This window comes from Ovis aries, chromosome 1 (genome assembly GCF_016772045.2).
Source record: "Ovis aries strain OAR_USU_Benz2616 breed Rambouillet chromosome 1, ARS-UI_Ramb_v3.0, whole genome shotgun sequence".
In the NCBI taxonomy this organism is placed as follows: domain Eukaryota; kingdom Metazoa; phylum Chordata; class Mammalia; order Artiodactyla; family Bovidae; genus Ovis; species Ovis aries.
Genome location: NC_056054.1, coordinates 204,132,390 through 204,155,111, shown reverse-complemented (window position 1 = coordinate 204,155,111; position 22,722 = coordinate 204,132,390). Strand labels below are relative to the sequence as shown.

Below are 22,722 nucleotides of genomic sequence, written 5' to 3'. Positions count from 1 at the left end.
CATAGTTGGAAGATAGAGCATTTTTGTAAATTACCCTTATGCCCCTCTCTGTAGTAGTCTCATGTACATTTTCTGTCTGTTAGATATAATCCTAATGTTGAACTCCTTCCAAAGTACCCTTACTTTGCGGTTTACCACATTATTCCCATTAATTGCTTCCAGATGAATCTGAGTACATTTTCAAAATTCCCTCTTTGTTCCCTTTGTTCTACAAATGTACCCTTTTGAACCTTAAAACCACCTGAAATTTGTCCTCCATTGTTGGTAAACAGCACTGCTAAACTTCATGTTTAAGTTATTTTCTAGAGATTACTGTAAAACAAGATTTTCTTAAAACCTCAGTGAAGAACTGAAACCAAATAAAGAATATTTAGCCACTTTGTTCAGTAGGGCAGGATATGTTCCCACTTAGAGGAAGGTCTAAAATAGTCTTGCTTTCCCCTTAACTTATTTTAAGCACTGCACATGCCATCTTATATTGCACTGGGCTCAGCCCTGATCCCTAAAATAAAGGGAATTGTTTGCATAGTTTTTATACATATTGTATTGTCCTTATTGTCCTTATCACTTAGAGTTTCTGGTGAATGAGACAGTTTTAAAACAGCAGTATTTAAAATGTTACCAGATTTTTCTCAGATTTACTATTTATCATTTATTGATTGGCCTTGAGAACTTAAGCACCTCTGTTGTGACCATTGATCTTTATTTATACTAGAGTATCATATTTCCTGCTGTTTCTTTGTTAACTCTCAGAACCATCTTTGATTTATCCCTCTGTGTTCTAAATATTTATTCACTTGCCGACCATGACTCTTTCTTCATAATCTTTCTTATAGACTATCCTTCACCCTTCCCACTCTTCTTGGCCATTAGTCTATTCTGTCTCCTGATTAGCCTTTTTAATTCCAGTCTATCTCCGTTTCCCTCAGTCCATTCTGTACACCACTGTCAGATTATTCTTCTTCAAACACGAGAACCGTTATGTTATTCCTCTCTGAGAAGCTTTGATTGAATATCTGTTATTCAAGTTTAGATTCCCCTGCCTGGGATTGGAGACTCTTCACATTTTGACTTGACATACTTCCCCTAAATTATGTCACACTAATCTGTGTGAACGTCCTGCTCCAGTCAGGTCAGTCTCTATTCATGTCCCAGAGATACTGGGGGCCTTTTTTGATGTTGTCTTTTATCCTCTTCCCTTCTCGTATGCCGGTGTGGATTCTTTCCATTCTTTAAGTTCCTGTGTAGCTTTTCTTGGTTATTAAAGTCCACAGTGATCTGTATTCTGAGATTCTGTAGTATATAACAATCTATATTTGATACTGTAATAATTATATTGCATACTAAAGACTCTGTTAAGAGTTCTGTAGCATTTAAAGTTTCCAGGATGAATTCACATATCCTGCATCCTTGAATAGTCATCTGAACCTCTCCTAGTCATCACCACGGAGCACAGTAATTCCCCAGACATTCTGTTTATCTGTTTAGTAAATAAACTTTTGGAAGCTTCTTTCCTAAATTTACTTAAAACTGTGTGACCCCTGCCCCCCTCTTCTAACCTTGATCTCATTTATCATTGTTTGATTTCTGGAGTAGAACAGAACAGGATTTTGTTTTGTTTATTAAGAATTCTAAAAATGTTTATTGATAACTTTCATATCTCCTTAAATCATTCCTTCTCCAGCCTAAACCTGTTCTTGTAACATTGCTTATATGCTATGCTTTCCAGTTCTCTTGCCATTTTGATAATAGTTCTGTTTTGTCAATGTCTCTTGCAAAACAAGGTCCCACAAATAAAATATAGGCCAGTGCAGTTTACAGAGAGACTGTTATTTCTGTGCTCTGGAGAACATGAAAATGGATATAGCCTTAAAATTGCCCGTATCTTTAATACAGTCACCCTATTGGTGAAGGTTTAAGCATTAAAACTCCAGATCTCTTCCGTGGGGCTACTATAAATCCACCCTGTATTGCCTTTTAAATTATGAATACTAGATCTCATGACTGAGTTGTCGTCTCTGTGTTGACTGTTTAGGAGCTCAGCCAAACTTGAAATCTACCTCTTGCAAGCCTTTGTTGTTGTTTAGTCGCTAAATCGTGTCAACTCTTTTGTGACCCCATGGACTGTAGCCCTCCAGGCTTCTGTTTCCATGGTGTATCCCAGGCAAGAATACTGGAGTTGGTTGCCATTTCCTTCTCCAAGGAATCTTCCTGACCCAGGGAACAAACTCAAGTTTCCTGCATTGGCAGGCAGATTCTTTACCATTGAGCCGTCAGGGACGTTCTTGCAAACTTTTAAAATTTTACATTTACTAACCTATCCCTGGCTTCGTATTTTTCCCCTTTCCTCCCCTTCCCCTCTTCTCCTCTCCCCTCCCCTCCTCACTTCATCATTTTTACCTATCGATCTTACTGTGTACGATTTATATTGGCAAGCTGCCACAAATCCTTTTTTAACTTTTAATTTAATTTAAAATATAAAATGCAAGAATATGAACATATCTTTGTATGTAATTGTAACTTTTTTGTTTATATAATTAACATTCCCTCAATGTATACTTCTTTCTCTCCTCTGAAATAAATCATCCATGATGCAAATATACTAGTAGTTATTAGTATTGCCTAAATTTTCCTTCATTTTTTCCAGAAGTGCTTAGTAAATACATGAGTATTTAATTGTGCCATCATACTGCATGTATATTTTTATAGCCTATCTTTATAACAACTGCTTGTATGTCTGAGGTTGTTTTATTTATTTTATTCAATTTTTCTCTTAGAAAATTGAGGGCTTTTATTGATGTGATAAATCAATAATTTACATTATGAAAAAGTAGATATTATGAAAGGAAGACTTGCCGTGAAAGTGTTTTAGATAAGATTGTATCCTAAGGTTTATAAGTAAGCATAGTAAAACTTAATACTCTTCTTTCAATAGCTGGACAGAACTTACACTGGCTTGCAGACTCTTGGAGCAGAGACGGTAGGTTATTTTCCTGCAGTATTATTTGGGAACAAGTAGAATGAAAATTGATCTTCATTTTTAATTAGGAAAAACATGAATGCTAAATGTAAAAAAAGTTTCTCCCCCCATTTTTATTTATTTTTTTTAAATTGTGGTAAATTTACACATAAAATTTACCAACTTAATCATTTTTAAGTGTTAAGTGGTATTAAATATATTTACATTTCATGCAGCTTTCACTACCACCCATCTCCAGAGAACTCTTCATCTTGGAAAACGGAAACTACTGATTGATAATAACTCATCCTCTGCCCACAACCCCTGGCAACCACTCTTCTACTTTCTCTGTCTATGAATTTGACTGCTCTACCATATAAGTAGAATCATACAGTGTTCTTTTGTGTGTGTGTGACTGCCATATTTCACTTAGCACAATGTTCTCAAGGCTCATACATATTGTAGCACGTCAGAATTTCCTTGTTTTTAAGGCTGCAGTCTCTCAGTCATGTCCAACTCTTTGTGACCCCGTGGACTGTAGCCTGCCAGCCTTTTCTGTCCATGGGATTTTCTAGGCAAGAATACTGGAGTGGGTTGCCATTTTCTTCTCCAGGAGATCTTCTTGACCCAGGGATAGAACTCAGGTCTCCCTCATTGCAGGCAGACTCTATCGTCTGAGCCACCAGGGAATCCGTTTTTTTAAGGCTGAGTAACATTCTGTTGTCGGTATATGTCACATTTTGTTCATCCATTTATCTACCAATGAAAGCACTTGAGTAGCTTCCATTTTGGCTATTGTAAATAATGCTGCTGAGAATGTGGATCTGTCTGAGTCCCTGTGTTTAGTACTTTTGGGTGTATAACCAGAGGTGGAATTGCTGGATCACACAGTAATTCTGTTTCTGATTTTTTGAAAAACTGCCACACTGTTTATCATAGCAGCAGCACCATTTTACCTTCCCACCAGCAGTGCATAAGCATTTCAGTTTCTCCACATCTTTGTCTGCACTCATTGTTTTCTTTTTTTTGTATTATCCAGTAGATGTGAGGTGGTATTTCATTGTGGTTTGGGTATACATTTCTATAATGATTATTTATGTTGAGCGTCACTCAGTGGTTTTTTGGTCATTCATATATCTTCTTTAGAGAAACGTTAATTCAGATCCTCTGTCCATTTTTTAATTGGATGTTTGGTTTCGTATAGCTGATTTTTAGGAGGTCTCCATATTCTCAATATTAATCTCTCAGCAGATATTTTTTCCCATTCTGTGACTTTCCTTTTCACTCTTCATTGTGTTCCTTTGATGTGCAAAAGTTTAAAATTTTGATGTAGCCTATTTGTTTTTTATAACTGTACACTTTGTATCATACCCAAGAAATCATTGCCCAATTCAGTGTTACAATACTTTGCCTCTTTATTTTCTTCTGTGAGTTTTATTGTTTTAAGTGTTATGTTTAGGTCTTTGATCTACTTCGAGTTAATTTTTCCATATAGTATAAAGTAAGCATCTATCTTCATTCTAATGCATGTGGATCTCCAGTTTTCTCAGCACTGTTTGTTGAAAAGACTATCCTCTTCCCACTCAGTGGTCTTGACACCCTTCACAAAATAATTCAGCCATATATGTGAGAGAGATTCTTTTTAGTGTGTGAGAGTATATTCTAGCCTAATGATCTATGTGCCTGTCTTTATGCCAGTACCACACTCTTTTAATTACTATGATTTTGTAATAATATCTTTTGAAATCAGGAGGTATGAGACCTTCAATTTTGTTTTCTTACCCCATCTCCACCCCCTGCCCCCTACCCCCCACTTTTTAGTGTTCATGATATATCAGCAGTAGCCGTTATGATGAGAAATAGCTAAGTTAAACCTTATTCTCTTTATGGAAATGTGCTGCGTTAGGTCAGAACATATTTATTGATCATGTACCATGTGCTAGGCACTGGTTCAAGTACTGAGGACACAAAAATCAACAAATTGAGCAGCTGCAATTTTCAAGGGGTTTTATTCTTGGTTGTGTTGAAAGTGGGGAGAAAGTATTTAGTAAACATAAATGCAGATAAGATAATTTCACTTACAAATGAGTGCTATAAAGAAGAGAATAGCTGGGAGACAAGGGAATTGCTTTTGCTAGATTAGTTAGGAAAGGCCCCTCTGAGAAGGTGACTTTTGATTGAGACCTACTGGTGAGAAAGAGGCAGTCATATGAAGATTGGAGGGGAGAGTGTTCTAAGGTACAGAAACACTAACTGGAAAGTCCCCAATTTTATGATTGGTTTCATTGAGTTATTTATTAAGCTAGATTAGATTATATCCTGGGGTAAATCCTTTAGTTACTGAGATTGAATTATAACTAGGAATCATTTGCCACATTTCTTAGAGCACCATGTTCTGAGATGGGTTTGGGGCTTTCTGTGACATTGACGATGGATTCATGAGCCCAGTTGTTGCACGGTTATGTAGGTAGTGGATGTTGAGCTCCATCGACATTCTCTGGGAGAAGACTCCGTTTATCCTCAGTCCTCTGAGTCAGACATCTCAGATGCCCCACCATCCTTGCCTTTGACCATTCCAGCCCCCATGAAAGCGTCCTCACCGATAAAGCAGTCACATGAGCCAGTACCTGATACCTCTGTGGAGAAAGGTAATATATATTTTTCCATGTATGGAAATGCATTTTACCTTGTATGGAGCGTTCCTTTCCCTCACTTGATAGTGAACTGCTGTCTTCAGTGAGTTAAGAGTATATGGAAAAGAAATTTTCCGTAAGTCGGCATGCTGCTCTCCTACAGAGAGGTAGTATGAAAATAGCCAAGTCCTTACTCTTCTCAGAAATTTTTTTTCATAAAGTTTTGTCAACATTTCATAAAACCTAGAACTCACTGAGAAAAACATATTTATTCTTTGAATAGAATGGTTTCCTCTGATAGATACAGGAAGAATTTCTTATTTGGACTCTGATTGTGTGAACAAGAAGCTTGAATATTAAGTATCTAATCTTACTTAAAATACAATATAAGATTTGTTATCATGCATTTTGACCATGGCATCATTTCACTTAATAGGCATATAAGCATATAATGAAGTATTTAGGGGTTTACTTATGTAACATATACAGATACAATATAAAATTGATTCTGAATCATATTGATTTAATTGGTAAGCCTACATTTTAATGTGTGTTAATATTTTAGTTCTTTTATAAAAATCTCAACTTTATTCCTCTTAAATTTTAGTTGCATTGTTTTATGGGCATTTAATAAAATAGGATATCATTAGATTAAACGTGCTATCTTTTGAGTTTTTCCTCTGAACAGTTTTTCAATTCATATATAAAAAGTGGGAGAACATAATGAGCTTGTGTAAATTTTATTATATATTGTTAGTTAATGTTTTCTGATTTTTTGAAACAAGCATTTTAATGAAATATGATTGTAGGTGTGATATTTACATTTCACCCCAAAATATATAAAGCGGTGTTAAATACCTGTCTATTCTGTTTATTTTACTACTGGTAACTGGCTTAAATAGTTGTTGAAATGATAAGAAATTTCAAAGTGATTGATGACTTATTTGCCTCTTTCATTTCAAGAAGGATTCCCAGCCAACACTGAAGCTGAGAGACACACTACATTTTATTCTTTGCCATCTTCATTGGAACGAACACCCACCAAAATGACAACATCCCAGAAGGTTACGTTTTGTTCTCATGGCAATTCAGCTTTTCAGCCAATAGCATCAAGCTGCAAAATTGTGCCACAAGGTCAGATTCCTAACCCTGAGTCACCTGGAAAATCCTTCCAGCCTATCACCATGAGCTGCAAGATTGTCTCAGGTATACATGGTGTATGTGAAGTTGGGTGTGTGTAAAAACTGTTAGAATGACAAAGCAAAGTGGTTTTAGTTGTTGGGTTTTTTTTCACTTCTTCTAAGTAGGGTTTTTGTTTAGTTAGCAAGCAAGCTAGGAACTTCCCTGGCAGTCCAGTGGTTAAAGCTGCACTTCACTGCAGGAGACACAGGTTTGATCCCTGGTAGAGAACTAAGATCCTGCATGCCGTGTAGGCAAAACAACCAGCCAGACAACAACAGAAAACCCAGAAGGTTAATCACTATTGATTTGCAAAGCCGAAGTGTCACAAAATAGAAACAAGAGTCATCCATACAGAAACAATTGAATGAGGAAAGAAAGAAAATTCAAAGCAGTCAAATTTTCATCTAGAATCAGCACAGATAAATTGTTTGCTAGGATGTCTGATGGAAAGCTAAGGTAGGACAAGGATTATATTTGGAAACCAGAGTGACTAATAACAGAGAAAACTTGGTGGCCTTTGGTTTGTAGTTGAGCTTCAGGGATTGATTTGAAGTTGAGATATCTTTTACACTCACCAGCCACGCTAGAAATTTACTCATTCCTACGATCAGTAGGTAGTTCTGAGGCTTCATTTTCACTGAGGTTGAATTGTCCACTTTGTCACAAGTTTTACATTTATGTTAGGTAAACTTCTAGTAGAAATATGCTTTATAGTTTTGGCTGTGCCCCCTTAGAGAAGACATGAAAGTCAATAGAAATACCTAGGCAGAGGGAGGACTCTATATAATATTTAAATGGGGGGGGGATCTTCAGTGCTAAAAATAGCTAAGCAGAAATATGATCCAAGTCCTTGAAACTGATGATAGGTAAAGAATGTATCATTTTACACCCCACACCACCCCCAGTTAGAAGCATTTTGGAACTTGCTGCTTCAGAGGTGGAGTTGGCTGAACATGTAAATTGTTTTGAAGTTTAGAGAAACTCATGGATGACCGATGTGATCACTGCCAGTTGAGGGTGTTTAATGGTGTATTGGTCGGTAACCTTTGAGAGTGTTCTATGGAAACATGGATCTCTGGATTGTGTCTGTGACATGGTATTGAGAGATACTTTTGGGTGGGTGAGTTTCGTATTTTCCTATCAGAAATTCATTGCAAATCAAGATTTGGTTCCTAAGTCGAGATGTTCACTTAGTAATTTCTTCCCTCACTTTAGTGTCTTCAAGTGTAACCAGTATTATAACAACCTGCCCAAGTTGTTGTTACCTAGGGATTCAGCAATTCCACACTTATCTAAAGCACTCGGTTTTCAACTTCAATATGCTACTGGGGGGTCTTATTAAAATACTGATTTATATTCAGTAGATCTAGGGTAGGACCTTAGGCTCTTTCTAACAGGCTCCTTGCTGTTATTACTGCTGCTGCTGCTGCTACTGCTGTCCATGGATAAGGATGTAGAGGGTGAAATACTCTAGTCCCTGGCCTCAGCTGCTGCTACTGCTCTCAGTACCTGAAACTGAAAATTTCATTCTCTTCTCCCAGTTTGTCACCTTGGTCCTGGTGGCTCTGCCCCTCTTCCATTTTCTTTAGCATCCTCTTAGACAGACTGAATATATCTCTTTTGTTTAGTTTATTTTGTTTTTCTTTTTCATTAATAAAGGTTCCCCCATATCAACCCCAAGTCCTTCGCCATTGCCTCGAACCCCAACTTCCACTCCAGTCCATGTGAAGCAAGGCACTACCAGTTCTGTTATTAATAATCCTTATGTTATCGTGGACAAGCCAGGGCAGGTTATTGGAGCCTCCACTCCTACTGCAGGTGTGTGTTTGAACTGAACAATATTCATGCAATCCCCAAGGTGACTTAGTAGCCAGATAATGGGAGAATGAAATCTTCAACTTTGAACAGGAGGAGGGAATACATCAGAGTAACCCCAGTGCTCTTTCTCCGAGAGACGATTTACTTTTTGTTAAAGTTATATTTGTAGAAATTAAGTTTTTTTTTCTAAAGACTCAAACTGAGTCATAATTAATTTTCTAAAAAGAGAAAAATGTAGATTATATTCTCATTTAGAATGTATTTTTTTTTGACAACGTGGTTATTAAATTTTCTAAATTAAGCTTTAGAACAGGAATAGCTTTCCGAGCCATATATGTTTTTCCTCAGTGATAAAGGTAATCTTTACTTTTCCGCAAATTAGATAAAACTTGCATGTGGGAGGGAAACTGAACTCTAGTTTTTTGTTTTGGTTTTTTTTTTAACTGTAATGGGAAGAATAAGAAGTCTTTGGATTCACTGTGTTTATCATTGTAACCTCAAATAAATAGAGTGCTTTTTAGATTTCTTTGAGGTACTTAAAAACATTTTACTCATTTTCTTCAATCAACTGTTTAAACACACATTCCTCTGTGTAAACATTCCTGTAGCCTTCACTTCTAATTAAAAGAAATGAAATAAGAGGAATGAGTATAATGAGACTGATTTTTTTTTAATCAGTGTTAATTGATTTTTAACACAGATTAATGTATTTGGCCTTTGCAAGTATTTGGAAAAGTTATGTTCTTTAACAGTGATTATAATTATAGAACTCCTTTAAGAAAATTCAACTTTCAGAGATTCCCTTTTGAATACACTTAGGGATGCTAAGAAGGTGTCCTTTGAGGATTTTTAGTTTTGGGAATAAGCCAATCTCTGCAGGCAAGTTTGGTAAATGGAGGAGGTAACCAAATTAGTCCATTTTTAGTCTTGACTCCTGTTGACTGTTGATAATGTGACTTACTTTGATCAGACCCTGAAGACAGTTGTACTTAGAGAGTACAGACTGTTTAATGTTGTCAGTATTTTGCGATAGGTAACCTATCTAGCGAAACTACTTTGAAGGAGCTCACATTCAGTTGAATGCATACATTTTGGCACATTGTGAAATAACCACCACCATTATGTTACAGTATCTCTTTCTATAAAAGTACAGATACATAATGTCTACTTAGTTTACTTATTCTACTATACTTCCTTATTAGCTTCTTGTCCCTTTTTAGGATGAAGTGGTCAACTTAATGGGATGAATCCTTAAGTGTTTTTTCTATAATAATCTCCTGGTTGTAAGTTTTCAACCCTTCAAAATGAACAGTAAATAGTGGGGAGAAGAGCAGGGTGGTGGTAAATGGCTTCAGAATTCCATTTTGTAAATTTTACTTTGTTCATACTTTGTTTTTAAATCGACTTTTCTTGTCAGGAAGTCCTACCAGCAAGCTCTCTACTGCCTCTCAGGCCTCCCAAGGAACAGGTTCCCCAGTTCCTAAAATTCATGGAAGTAGTTTTGTAACATCTGCTGTCAAGGTAACACTCTTATTGCACTTTGCTAGTTTCTAAAATGGTACATTCAGGTTGAGCCAGAATTTGTCAGGTGATATGGCAGATTTCATAAAGTAGAATCTTCAAGCTAAAAAGTGTCATAAAGATCAAGTACTCCAAACTCCCCTCCCTTACCTATGATTTTTTTTGTTGTTTGGACAGCTTTGTTACACTTTTTTTTAAATAGAGTAATAATTCTTCTCTTTCTGCAGTCTATTTCCCCCCTCCCCCACCTTCTTCAGGGTAAGAAGTCTTTTGAAATTTAGAACCCCAAACAAGATCTGATTTGTTCAGATCATAGCACTAGTTATCTGCTCACTATTTGGCAGAGACAATCAGCACTGTTGGATTAGTGATTCAGCCTGTCATTGTCTTGGCTGCCTTATGGCTAGAACCTCTGAGGTAAAAACTCCTGTTTGAGAATTCCTGAAAATTCAAAGATCATCTCTTACATGACTAGTGTTAACATAGCATTTCTTTGTTTAGGCACTTAATGGTGATGATACTGAATAGTTTTCTGATCCAAGGCAAGGTTTTTCTCTAAATTCAGTGTAGTCTGTGATCACTGTATTATAAGAATGCCTGAATTATAAAAACTCCCTTAATGGCTTTAATTCTCGACCAGTGTATTTTTTTCATATTTGTTGCTGGTATTTCATTACAGTTAAGCAGTGCCTTTAACTTTGTTGCTTGCCCCCAACATTTTGGAAAATTGCCTCTGAGAGTTGGCTTTTACATTTGAGAACTAGAGACAAATGACAGTAATTTTGAATTTTGCCCCTTGTTGTCTTGTTAATTGTCCTTTTTGCTGTATTGTCTTTAAAATTCTTAGTGAAAAAATAGCCCTCTGCATCCTGAGTATTTATTCCAGAGTAAGGGTAACAGACCAAGTTACAAGCAGTGTTGAAAGGGTGTGTGTACTGAAACACTGTAACTACCTGTTACATTCATTTTTTATTCAGTGCCTAGACTCTAAGGATAGAAAAGGAAATAGAATATAGTACCTGTCCTTCAGTAGCATCTGGCAGGGGACTGGACATGAAACCAGTGAGTCAACCAGACATTAGAGATTGTATGATAGGAGTCTTTGCAGCTTATAGTGGGCACATATGAGTGGGTTCTTGCCAAGTTATAGCCTTACTTTGAATTAGCCTCAAAAGCAATAATTAAAATGCAGGTGGACTTGGAAGACCCTAAAGAGTTTCGGGTTTTTGTTTTGCTTTTTGGTGTATGTTGCTGGAGAATGTCATAGGCTTGTATTAAATGTAAGTGACTAGAGTGTCTGAAATCACTGACTTTATCCTAATTGTACAATACGTATTTTTACAAACACAGCAGGAGGATTCTTTGTTTGCATCAATGCCACCTCTTTGCCCAATTGGGAGTCACCCTAAAGTTCAAAGCCCCAAACCTATAACTGGAGGACTTGGAGCTTTCACAAAAGTAAGTATTGCTGAGGGGATTATCCCACAGATTGCTAAGTTCTTGTTATAGAATCTTTTTTGTGGCACGTTGGAGTTGATTGATGCTACCACCCCACAACATAAAACTTTTTTTAGTGTGTTTCATCTGTAAGACTGGATCCTAGACGTGCTTCCATTTGTTTAGTGTTGTTGACAGGGCTTCCCCTGGAGTTCAGAAAGATGGGAACTTCAGCGAGCATCAACAGTACATTTCTCCCTAGTGCCATTTTGCCACCAGTGCCTAAAACAAATGACCAGATGGTTTGCAGATACACTGGATCAAGTCCACACCCTACTTTTGGTCCCTTTAATAGCTATTATGGGGTGTATTAGGCTTCCCAGGTGGCTCAGTGGTAAAAGAATACCTGCCAGTGCAGGAGCCACAAGAGATGTGGCTTCAGTCTCTGAGTCAGGGAGATCCTCTGGAGAAGGAAATGACAACCCACTCCAGTATCCTTGCCTGAGAAATCCCATGGACAGAGAAGCCTGGTGGGAAGCCTGGTGGGCTACCATCCTTGGGGTTGCAAAGAGTTGGATACTACTAAGCATGCATGCATGCTGATTTAAGGCTATATTTAAGCAGTATTTTTACCCATCTAGCGGAGTCATTTTTTACAGACCAGGCTTAACTCCTGCAGACAGAATAAATTCAAATATTAGTAGCATTGTTCATGGACTGTTTATTCAGTATCATTATCATGTTTGTTGCAAGGTAATCATCAAACAAGAACCTGGTGAAGCCTCTCATGTACCCACAACAGGAGCTGCCAGCCAGTCACCACTCCCTCAGTATGTGACTGTGAAAGGGGGTCACATGATAGCTGTGTCCCCTCAAAAACAGGTTCTAACTACTGGAGAAGGGACGGCCCAGTCACCAAAGATTCAGCCCTCCAAGGTTTGTGTTGGGTAAGGGTGGAGAAGTCAACCTGTCAGTGAACGTTGTTTGCCTGAGTCATGGCCAAGTGGTGCAAGGATTCAGGGTGAGAGCATCATTGATGATCCTGGGAAAGCTTATGGACTACAGTCTATGTTAAATCTACCTGTTCTTGCCATAGTCGTTGACAAGAGCAGGAACATATTTTGTAGAGGGGCCAGGGACAGTCCAAGAGGTGAAGGGACACTGTGTTATTTCTCTGGCAGTAAAGGCACTTGACGTCTTGGACACAACTGTCTACTTAATTCAGGTCTAAAGTGGGTAACGGAAAGGATCGAGGTTTACTGTTTACTTGTTTATTTCTGATAGAAGAGTGCTATAGTTTGTACCTCTGATGTCCTGGCTGTGTGATATGTTGAGTGATTCCTGGCTCCTTAGAGAGTTTATTTTCTTTGTTATCTGGAGGTTTGGGGAATTTACATATTGGGAGAATTGTAAAGCAGAGATACATGTTTCCCTGTATCCGTGGTGCTTAGGACTGTCAGAGTTTATCCTGCTGTTATTCATGTATTGTCTTAATCCTCAGACAACCTTGCAAGGTGGTTATTTTGACCACTGTTCTACAAATGAGGAAGTTGTGGCTCTGAGAGGTTAAGCAACTCCCTTAAGAGCATACAGCTATTATAATAAGTGACAGAGAATTAGAACCCAGGTCTAGTGACTCCAAAACTCCCCATTCTGGACCTGTTAAAATTTGGAGCCATTCAGCATGCTTTTAGAACATCCAGAGTTAAAATTATTTCACTTAATTTAGGGCAGATATATCCTAAAGCTGTTACAAGTATTATGTGAAGTGCTTGCTTTTCAACTTTTAAATAGAGAAAGGTTTTAGATATTTTGGTTAGTCTAGATAGCTGCATGTAGATTGAGTTAAAAATTCATAGTGTTATAGTTGGTTCTAAAATCTGTAAGAGTTCATTAACTACTTTGCCAGACTTACCTGCTTATAAGACTCAACTGATGATTAAGAATGTATAGATACTGAGGCCCCCATCTCAGACTTACTGATCAGAACTTCTCTGGGGCCCTGGGAATTTGGATTTTTAACAAGCTCTCCTGTTGACTCATATGATCAGGCAAATTTAGGAACCGTAGAGCTACAGCATCAAATCTGATTTGGGGGTTTCCATAGGCAGAATCATTAAAACAGGCAACCCCCAGCTACTTCCTGATGCTTCTTCCGTTGTTTTGGCCTCAGGGATAAGCATTTTGTCCAGATTCCTTTTGTGAATCAGTTACTGTCATCTGGTCTTCGTACTCAGACATGTAGACATGTCCTATATGTTGTTTAAAATCTATTTTGGTTCACCTAGAAATACATGGTATTTCTGATTTGGGTTTTGAATCATTATAACATTGCACTTCGTCCTCAGAAACTCTGAGAAGTTTCCACTTTTTGTTACTTTTGCATTTTGCAAATCTGTTCACCCAGTAATACTGGCTTTCTTGTCACATTCCCACCTACCTAATGGCAAGGTAGGACCAAGAGAAAGTGGATGATGGGTTTGTGCTAGAATAAAACCATGCCTTGAATAAAATGTAAAGGCACCTGATAAGAAAAGCCACGGAAGTGTGAAAAAAATTGCAGAGAAGCAGAACATGAGAAAAGACATCTATTCCAGAAATTTAGTACCTGCTTTAGACTCAAGATAAGGAGCTGTGTGCACATACAGGCTGTCCCTCTTATTGCTGAGGTGCAGTGAGAGAAAGCAAGCCAGAAAACAGAAGGGTGAACAGAATGGTACTCTTAACTTCCACACAGCTTTGGCAACAGCTTAGTTTTTTCATAGGGATGGAGGTGCTGCTTTTCACATGAAAGAGACAGCTAAGGAATTGGTGGTTCACATGAGAAGGGAGCAGTGTGGGTTAGTTAAAACAGCATGAGCTTTGTAATTAGAGATTGTTACACACTTAGATCTCAGCCACTTATTACCTGTGTGAACTGGGCAGATTCATCTCTCTGAACCTTGTTTTTTCATCTAATAAAAGGGAACATTGCCCTTTCTTTGCCTTTCAGTGCTGTAGGAGAATTAGAGATCATTGTATATCGAGTACCTAACACAGAGCAGGTGCTAAATCAGTGATGGCATATAATGTTATGTGAGATATCAGTGTGTGAGTACCATGGAATAGTTGCTATCATTGAGCACCGAATCGTAAGTGGCTATATTTTTCAGTGTCTGAAGGGAAGGTCACATATATGAATCCTCAGCTTCAGGTTGCTAGTTTCTGACTTGCAGAGGTCTATACAGTGCACAGGGAGGGCAGGAATAAAAACACCGAATCAAAGCATGAATCAGAGTTAAGTGTTTATAACAGTACAGAACAAAAGTGAAACTGCTTTGTGAAACTGTTGATAGAAGGAAACATGGAAAGCAGAGACCAGTGTTGTGGGAGGGGAAGAAGAGAACATTTGGTAAGTGATTTCAGGCCCTAGGCCCAAATGTTGTGGTGGTGGTTGTTGTTTTTCTTTTTTTAAGCTAGTTTGGGATTACAGTGTCCTACGTAAGAGACTTAGCTGTGGTGTCATAGACATAAACCCTGCCTAGGGCTTTCCCCAGTAGAATGCCAGGCTTCCTCATTCTCAGTGTATGAGAATAAAGAAAGGGAAGTTCATCTTGTGAGTGGTTTGTTCTTAATGTACAGGCTCTGCTAATAACAACTGTCCTCCTGTGGCCAACATGGTGATGTTTTATTTGGCTTTTGGAGAGATTAGGTACATCATATTCTGGACATTTTGAAGCAGTTGAGTGTGAGGATAGAGGTTGGCACAAGGAGAGAAAAGCAAGCCAGATGCATGGGATTGGGGAGAAAAAATAAGTGCATGTATGTATTATTTTCCTTTTTTTTACATTGAAATATAGTTTGTGTACAATACTCATGTTACCTGTGTACAGTGTAGTGATTAACAATTTTTAAATGTTATACTCTATTTATACTTATAAAATATTGACTGTATTCCCTGTGTTGTACAGTATACCCTTGTAGCTTATTTTATACCTAATAGTTTGTACGTCTTAATCCTCTATCCCTGTACTGGCCTTCCTTCCTTCCATTTCCCCACTGGTAACTGCTAGTTCATTCTACTTCTTTTTTGAGTCTACTTCTTTTTTGTTATATTCACTAGTTGTATTTTTTATATTCCACATGTAAGTGATATCATTTGCATATATTATTTTCCTTCTAGATCTTTGTTTTCTTTGTTAATTTAGGAACATGAAATATATGTAATTTAGCTTAGTCAATGGGTTATTAAGTGTGATATATTTTGGAAATGTAAAGACAGACGTCTTAGGAAAAAAATTCAACTACTAGAACAGAAATTCCCAAACCAGAAGCTTAAATAAGCTTATTTCTCTCATACATAAGAGACCAGTAGGCAGTTCTGGTGTGCTGGTCCCACAGTCCTTAAGAATGTAGACTCCATCATGTCTCTCTGTCATTTTCAGCATTTGGTTTTCGTCCTGTGGCCCCTTCACCTCATGCCACCAAGTCACGTTTCTGGTCAGCAGGAAGAGGGAAGGGGAAGGGGTTTTAGGGAGAGCAGAACTGAAGAGTTGCACACACCACTTCTGTTCCTATCCCTTTAGCCAGAAAGGAGATGTCACACCTGTGTGTGAAGGAGCTGGAAAATAGCATTCTGTGTGGTCATGACCGTGCCTGGAAATCGGAGGTTGTACTACTGTGAGAGAGAAGCAGAGAATAGATATTGGGGTTCAGCTGGGATATATTCCTAAAAGGAGAACTGCTTTAATAGGGTGAATTTTCAGTTTTAGTAGCTATCCCAGTACCCTCTGGAGTGGCTGGACAAATTTATCTTTCTACCAGCAGTGAACAAAAGTTCCTGTCTCCCCATATCCTCTAGCTAGTTCTTGGTATCATCAGGCTTTAAAACTTTCCCCTCCAGTCTGATGGTTGAAAAGTACTTTCTTCTTTATCTTTTTTGTTTTTAGAAGTTAGATCTTTTGCTATTCTTATAACCTTATAGAAGTCTTTTTATCTAGTTTCTGGTGAGTTCTTTATAAAATAAATAATTGGGGAGTGGGAAACACTGCCCCAGTTTTCCATTAATTAAGTTGTTCCTTCTAATTGAAAATCCTACTATTGACCTTGCTTTAAAAGAGCTCCAAAGTATTTTCTTACTTGAAAGAGTTTATAGTCTTTTCAGGACAATGTATTTCTAATTTTCATTGTTTGGTGCTGGAACCTTTTTTTAAAAAATTGAATTAAATGTTTTTCTAGCTTACATTTTTTCTTTTTTAACTGAATGTCTACCTTTAAGGAAAGAAAAGATTAGAGGGTATAGAAAAAGATAACTTTTCTTAAAAATCAGTTGGAAGAGGTGTCACATGTTATACCATATAATGAATGACACTAATTGCTAGATGTTCTAATGATGAAGAAATAATTGCTTCAGACAGAGAAAGCACAGAAGGAATTAATGAAGAGGTGATATTTAAAAGTATATAGTGGAATTTATAGTTTATATATGAGAATGTTTATTGCCGTTTTCATAATGTTAAGTTACCTAAATAGTGACACAGCAGTGAAACATTTACTTAGATGATGATATATCTATTCTAATACATTATTTTTTTGTCACCTAAAAATGTTTTTGAAAAACAATAGCATTAGAAATCCCTGTAACATTATGTTAAATTTAAAAATTATAAAACTATATATATCCTAATCTTTGTTTTCAAAATGTACATTAAAAAGAATCAGAAGTAAATAATTAGGAGATTATTTCAAGGTGAGTAGAGTTTTATTTTTTCATTCCTGTTTGTCCTAAGTATTTTTTTTAACATATACTACTTTTTATAATTAAAGTAAGTTATAGATAGTAGCTGGGGTTAGGACAAAAGCTGTAACACTTTATTATAATAACATCCAGATTGTGAGAAATACTACTGTTCACATCATAGATACCATTCCTAGACAACTGAATTAGACAGTATATGTGTTGTGTCTAGGAGTTTCCTTTGTTCTTTGCTGAAACAGTGACTGTACTGTTTTAAAACCTTGAAGGACTATGAGAAGAAGCACTGCTGGATTTTTCTCTGTTTTGAACAGGTTGTTGGGGTGCCAGTTGGGTCTACTCTGCCTTCAACAGTGAAGCAGGCGGTGGCAATCAGTGGTGGTCAGATCCTTGTAGCCAAGGCTAGCTCATCTGTCGCCAAAGCAGTTGGTCCAAAGCAAGTTGTGACCCAAGGAGTTGCCAAGGCAATTGTGAGTGGAGGTGGAGGAACCATTGTCGCTCAGCCGGTGCAGACCTTAACCAAGGCTCAGGTCACTGCTGCTGGCCCGCAGAAGAGTGGATCCCAGGGTTCAGGTACTGATACTAATTGAGGTCCCTTTCTGCAACAGCCCCTTCCAAAATCCTTTGTGCTAGTGATTTTATTTGCTATTTGGTTCTCTTTAGGATAACTTAGTAGGTTGAAGTTGTAAGGAGTTTTATAAAGACATGTTAACCTTTTTCATGTAACATTTTACATAGAGATCTATAATGCTTCTGCTTTAAGGTATGTGTGTGTGAGAGGGAGATAAAGAGCAGTTGAAATAGAGTATATTTCTTGATACTGCTTTCAAGTCTGAAGAAGAATATTCATTTGTCCTCATTTCTGCTTTGGGTTCTATTTCAGATAGAAAATCTTGGTATGTTCATTTACCAGCAGCATTTGGCGATACTTGACTAAGGCATTCTCTACTAAATAAAAGTTGAAACACTCTGAATGTTTTAGTCCTTGATGTGTTATTTCTGTGAGGGCAGGAAGAAATATACTTAAGGCATTTGATATGTACTAATTTTTGATGAGGCTAAAGAGTTGTTGCTGTGAGTTGGGAGGATAGAAGGGTAGTGAATGTCCAAAATGAAGATTTCAGAGGTGACGGATTGTTGCTGATGACAGAGTTCATTTGTGGCATTAAAAATTAGTGTTTGACCTATGGCTGATTCATGTTGATGTTTGGTAGAAGCCAGCACAATACTATGAAGCAGTTATCCTTCAATTAAAAATAAATAAATTTAAAAAGAAAAATGAATGTTCAAGATGGACCAGAGAAGTGATCTTTGGAAGATATAGCGCGCGAGAAGGCAGAGAATTAAATAAGTCTTCTACAGTGCTGTCACTGAGAATGATTATCTTTAGCATAGAGCACAGTAGTTTTGAGTCAGGAGTCTGCCTTCAGCAAATGAGGGGAAGTAACTTGAGAGTTCAGGAAATGAGAGCAGAAAAGAGAAGGAGATATAGCTCAGTAGGAGCCTCAAAGGAGGCAGGGCTCTTTTTCCTCCCCTGGAGTGAGCGGTGATAATGGTTTAAAAGCCATACTGCAGAGCAGAAATGTTCCTCTCCTGCTGCTAAGTCACTTCAGTCGTGTCCGACTCTGTGCGACCCCATAAACGGCAGCCCACCAGGCTCCCCCGTCCCTGGGATTCTCCAGGCAAGAACACTGGAGTGGGTTGCCATTTCCTTCTCCAGTGCATGAAAGTGAAAAGTGAAAGTGAAGTCGCTCAGTCGTGCCTGACTCTTAGCGACCCCATGGACTACAGCCTACCAGGGTCCTCCATCCATGGGATTTTCCAGGCAAGAGTACTGGAGTGGGGTGCCATTGCCTTCTCCCTCCTGGCCCTACACCTTGGATATTGAGGTAAAACAGAAAATAGCTAGGGGATTCCTGTGGATGTCTTATCTTCAGAGGACTGACAGTTTTAATTACCACAAAAAGAATAATGTTCAAGGAGACTAAGGTTCTAGAAGGTGTAAGGATCATAGCATGAATTCCTGGGGTTGGGGGCATAGTAAGAAAGTGAAGGAAGGATGAGGGGATGAGTTCAGATCAGGGACCTTGAGCCCCGTGGGGACAGGCTCTGGGTGTGCGTGGTAGAGAGGTTTGCGGTTCTGATGTTGCTAAGATTTGGTTTAAAAGCCACTGTTGCTATGCACAGTGATTTAAGATGAGATTAGTTCTGGTCATAACGGAGAGAGATGGCCCTCAGTTCAGTATCAGTTTCTGGTTATTTGGGGCAGCTTCCAGGGTTCTGCCTCCCAAAGCTTTGCACAGTGAAGTGGTAATGAGAATACTCTCGAAGGCAGGAGGAGGAGTGAGCGTCCTTGCCCTGAGGCTGCTCAGGTGGTTCTGTCGGGTTTGTTTGGTGGAGATTCTAATGCAAAGTAACTGCAGAAAGTTTTCATGTTCAGAGGTTTTACAGCCATGTGCACTGAGAAGGAAATTCTAAGTGGTAAGTGAAAGCTATTTGACATAGGTGAGACTTTTAAAAGATGAATTATAATTTCATAGTATATGTGTCAGTAGTTGACTATAGCGTTTTTTATTAGTTCTTAGGAAGTGAGGGAGACTAGAAGTCTTGTTTCAAATCAGTAAATTCATCGTTACTAGAAATTGACCATAAAGGGGCTTTAAACAAATGCGAAGGAAATGTTATTTCACATTTGAAATGTGATTATTTCATTAATTGTCTAAACCATAGTGCTTTTGAGAGTTGAGTCACTATTAATATTTATAGTGGGTGCTGTGTGCTAAGTTGCTTGAGTTGTGTCCAACTCTTTGTGACCCTATGGACCATAGCCTGCCAGGCTCCTTTGTCCATGGGATTCTCCAGGCAAGAATACTGGAGTTGGTTGCCAGGCCTTCCTTCAGGGGATCTTCTGACCCAGGGATTGAACCCAAATCTCTTATATCTCCTGCATTGTCAGATGGGTTCTTTACCACTAGCGCCACCTTGGAATCCCAAATTATAGTTGGGACATGGGTATAAATTGTAACTGCTTTGGGCAAACCAGGATATATGGTCACTCTATTTATACACAGATATAAACTTCTTTATAGTTTATAGCAGATTCTTCTAGTATGTAAATTTTTTAATTAGCAAGATAATTAAGAATGTCAGCCTTTAAAGCATTGTGTATCTAGGAAGCAAACTGTAGAGTTTTGTTGTGTTTTTTTTTAATTGAAGGACAATTGCTTTACAGTATTGGTTTGGTTTCTGCCGTATAGCAACATGAATTAGCCATTCAGCGTATATGTGTTCCTCCCTCTTGAACCTCCCTCTCACCTCCCACCCTTTCCCACCCCTCTAGGTTTTTACAGAGCCGGGTTTGAGTTCCCTCAGTCACACAGCAAATTTCCATTGGCTGTCTGTTCTACATATTGTAGTGTAGCTGCTTCCATGCTCTCTCTGCATGCTTGCTGCCCTCTCATTCCTCAGCCTCGCCCATGTCAACAAGTCTGTTCTCTATGTCTGCATCTCCATTGCTGCCCTGCACATAGGTTCATCAGTACCATCCTTCTAGATTCCACATATATGTGTTAGTATATGATATTTTTTCTCTTTCTGACTGACTTCTAGGTTCATCCACCTCATTAGAACTGACTCAAATGCATTCCTTTTTATGGCTGAGTAGTATTCTGTTGTATAAATGTACCACAGCTGCTTCATCCATTCGTCTGTTGATGGACATCTAGGTTGCTTCCATGTCCCAGCTTCGTAAATAGTACTGCAGTGAACATTGGGGTACACGTGCCTTTTTCAATTTTCATTTCCTCAGGATACATGCCTAGAAGTGGTACTGCTCAGTCATATGGTAGATTTATTCCTAGTTTTTTAAGGAATCTCCGAACTGTCTTCTGTAGTGGCTGTATCAGTTTACATTCCCACCATGTTTATTAACGTTTTTGAATAAGTATTTTATTTTAGAACTAGCATTCTCTAGCTTCCATTTCAGAACTAGCATTGCCTTCAGTTCCAACTTAACTTACTGTGTTTCCTCTTTCTTTTTTTCCCCTTTATTTCCTTCACCATTTTAGTGATGGCAACATTGCAGCTTCCAGCTACTAATTTGGCCAACTTGGCAAACTTGCCTCCTGGCACTAAACTCTACCTTACAACAAACAGTAAGAACCCTTCGGGCAAAGGAAAACTGCTGCTGATCCCTCAGGGAGCCATCCTGCGAGCTACCAACAATGCTAGTGAGTCCATCGTTAAATCATTTGGTTCTTGGGTCTTTGAGTATGTTCACCTCATCCACCAGAGGGGCAGTTCTTACCTGTTTCAGAAAGCATTTTGTTAGCTTTGTGGTAACATGGTGGCATTTGCCCACATGGATTTAAACCATACAAATATTTTAACTAGCAATGGATTTTTAAAATAATCATAGTCTTGGGAGGTGACACTGTTTTCTTGGATTTATCTACTGAAGAGTCTGGGATCAGGAACAAATACACTGAAGAGGTGAGGATGTTGAAGCTGTTCTGGGGAGAAGGCTAAGCTGGAAGTAAGAGTTCTTTCTGTCGGGTATCTAAAAACTGGTAACACCTGAGAAGATTGCTGAACACCTGTTTTTATCTTGAAGGGGATGGGAATAGGATTGGAATCAAGTGTCTCTGCTTGCCATTATTTAGATGTGCATCTTAAATTTGCTAGTTTGGGAAATGGCAAGAGAAATACAGGCTCAACTTTAGTGTATAAGATGTAAAGCCCCAAAGAAATTAGATGGTTTATACTTATATAAATGGTTTATAAACTTTTGCTTTGACATATAGTAAAAAACAGTTTGGGTGGTGTTGAAAGGGTAAGAGGAATTACTTCTGTCTGAGTCAGAAGTATAATTGGTACAGCAGTTAGGTTCGTTAGAAATTAGCCACTTGCCAAAGTGCAGTGTGTAATTGTAACCAGGCAAGGGCTTGTGTGCCCATGGTACAGAAAGGCAGTTTCTGACAGGAGGAGTTTGCAGCAGAGCAAGGGTTTATTGCAGGGCACCAACCAAGCAAGTGGGAAACAAGTCTCAGGTCCACTCCAGCTTGGTCTTTGAGTTTGGAGTTTTTAAAGGGGAAGAACAGAGAAGCCAGGGTTAATCATCATCTCGTAACATTTCTTAGTCATAGTTTTGGGAGTCAGCATGTCTCTGGTTTATGTTTCTCTGGCCAGGTGGTCCAAGGCTCAGGGGTCTGTTCGCTCATCTTGCCCTGGAGAAACTGAGTTTTTACTTCAGTGATGTTATTTGCAACAACAGTTTTAGTACATGAATGATTTTATTAACAATGGCAGTTTTAGTCTTCTGACTCTGGTTGATTAATGTTCAGTTAGCACAGGACTGAGGTCAAAGGGTACAAGAAAGGGAATAAAGTTTTGGATAGAGAGATTCATCATAAACTTGGCAGGGAAATTTGGTTTTGGGG

At 38.3% G+C, this 22,722-nt stretch overlaps 1 protein-coding gene across 19 annotated transcripts in view; it reads left to right on the top strand.

Moving 5' to 3' along the window:
• Window positions 1-22,722, top strand: part of YEATS2 (YEATS domain containing 2) — a 115,644-nt gene that overhangs the window by 60,157 nt on the left and 32,765 nt on the right. For 3 of the 19 annotated variants that reach the window (XM_027957826.3, XM_042233809.2, XM_060419914.1), the window contains exons 9-17: window positions 2,936-2,980; window positions 5,427-5,607; window positions 6,556-6,798; window positions 8,434-8,592; window positions 10,010-10,113; window positions 11,464-11,571; window positions 12,304-12,486; window positions 17,599-17,857; window positions 21,352-21,513. In XM_027957826.3, coding sequence (XP_027813627.1) covers window positions 2,936-2,980; window positions 5,427-5,607; window positions 6,556-6,798; window positions 8,434-8,592; window positions 10,010-10,113; window positions 11,464-11,571; window positions 12,304-12,486; window positions 17,599-17,857; window positions 21,352-21,513 — 1,444 coding nt within the window. Of the gene's footprint in view, window positions 1-2,935; window positions 2,985-5,426; window positions 5,608-6,555; window positions 6,799-8,433; window positions 8,593-10,009; window positions 10,114-11,463; window positions 11,572-12,303; window positions 12,487-17,598; window positions 17,858-21,351; window positions 21,514-22,722 lie in introns of all 19 variants that reach the window. The other 16 variants (XM_060419882.1, XM_060419903.1, XM_060419909.1 and 13 more) reach the window with 9 other exon arrangements.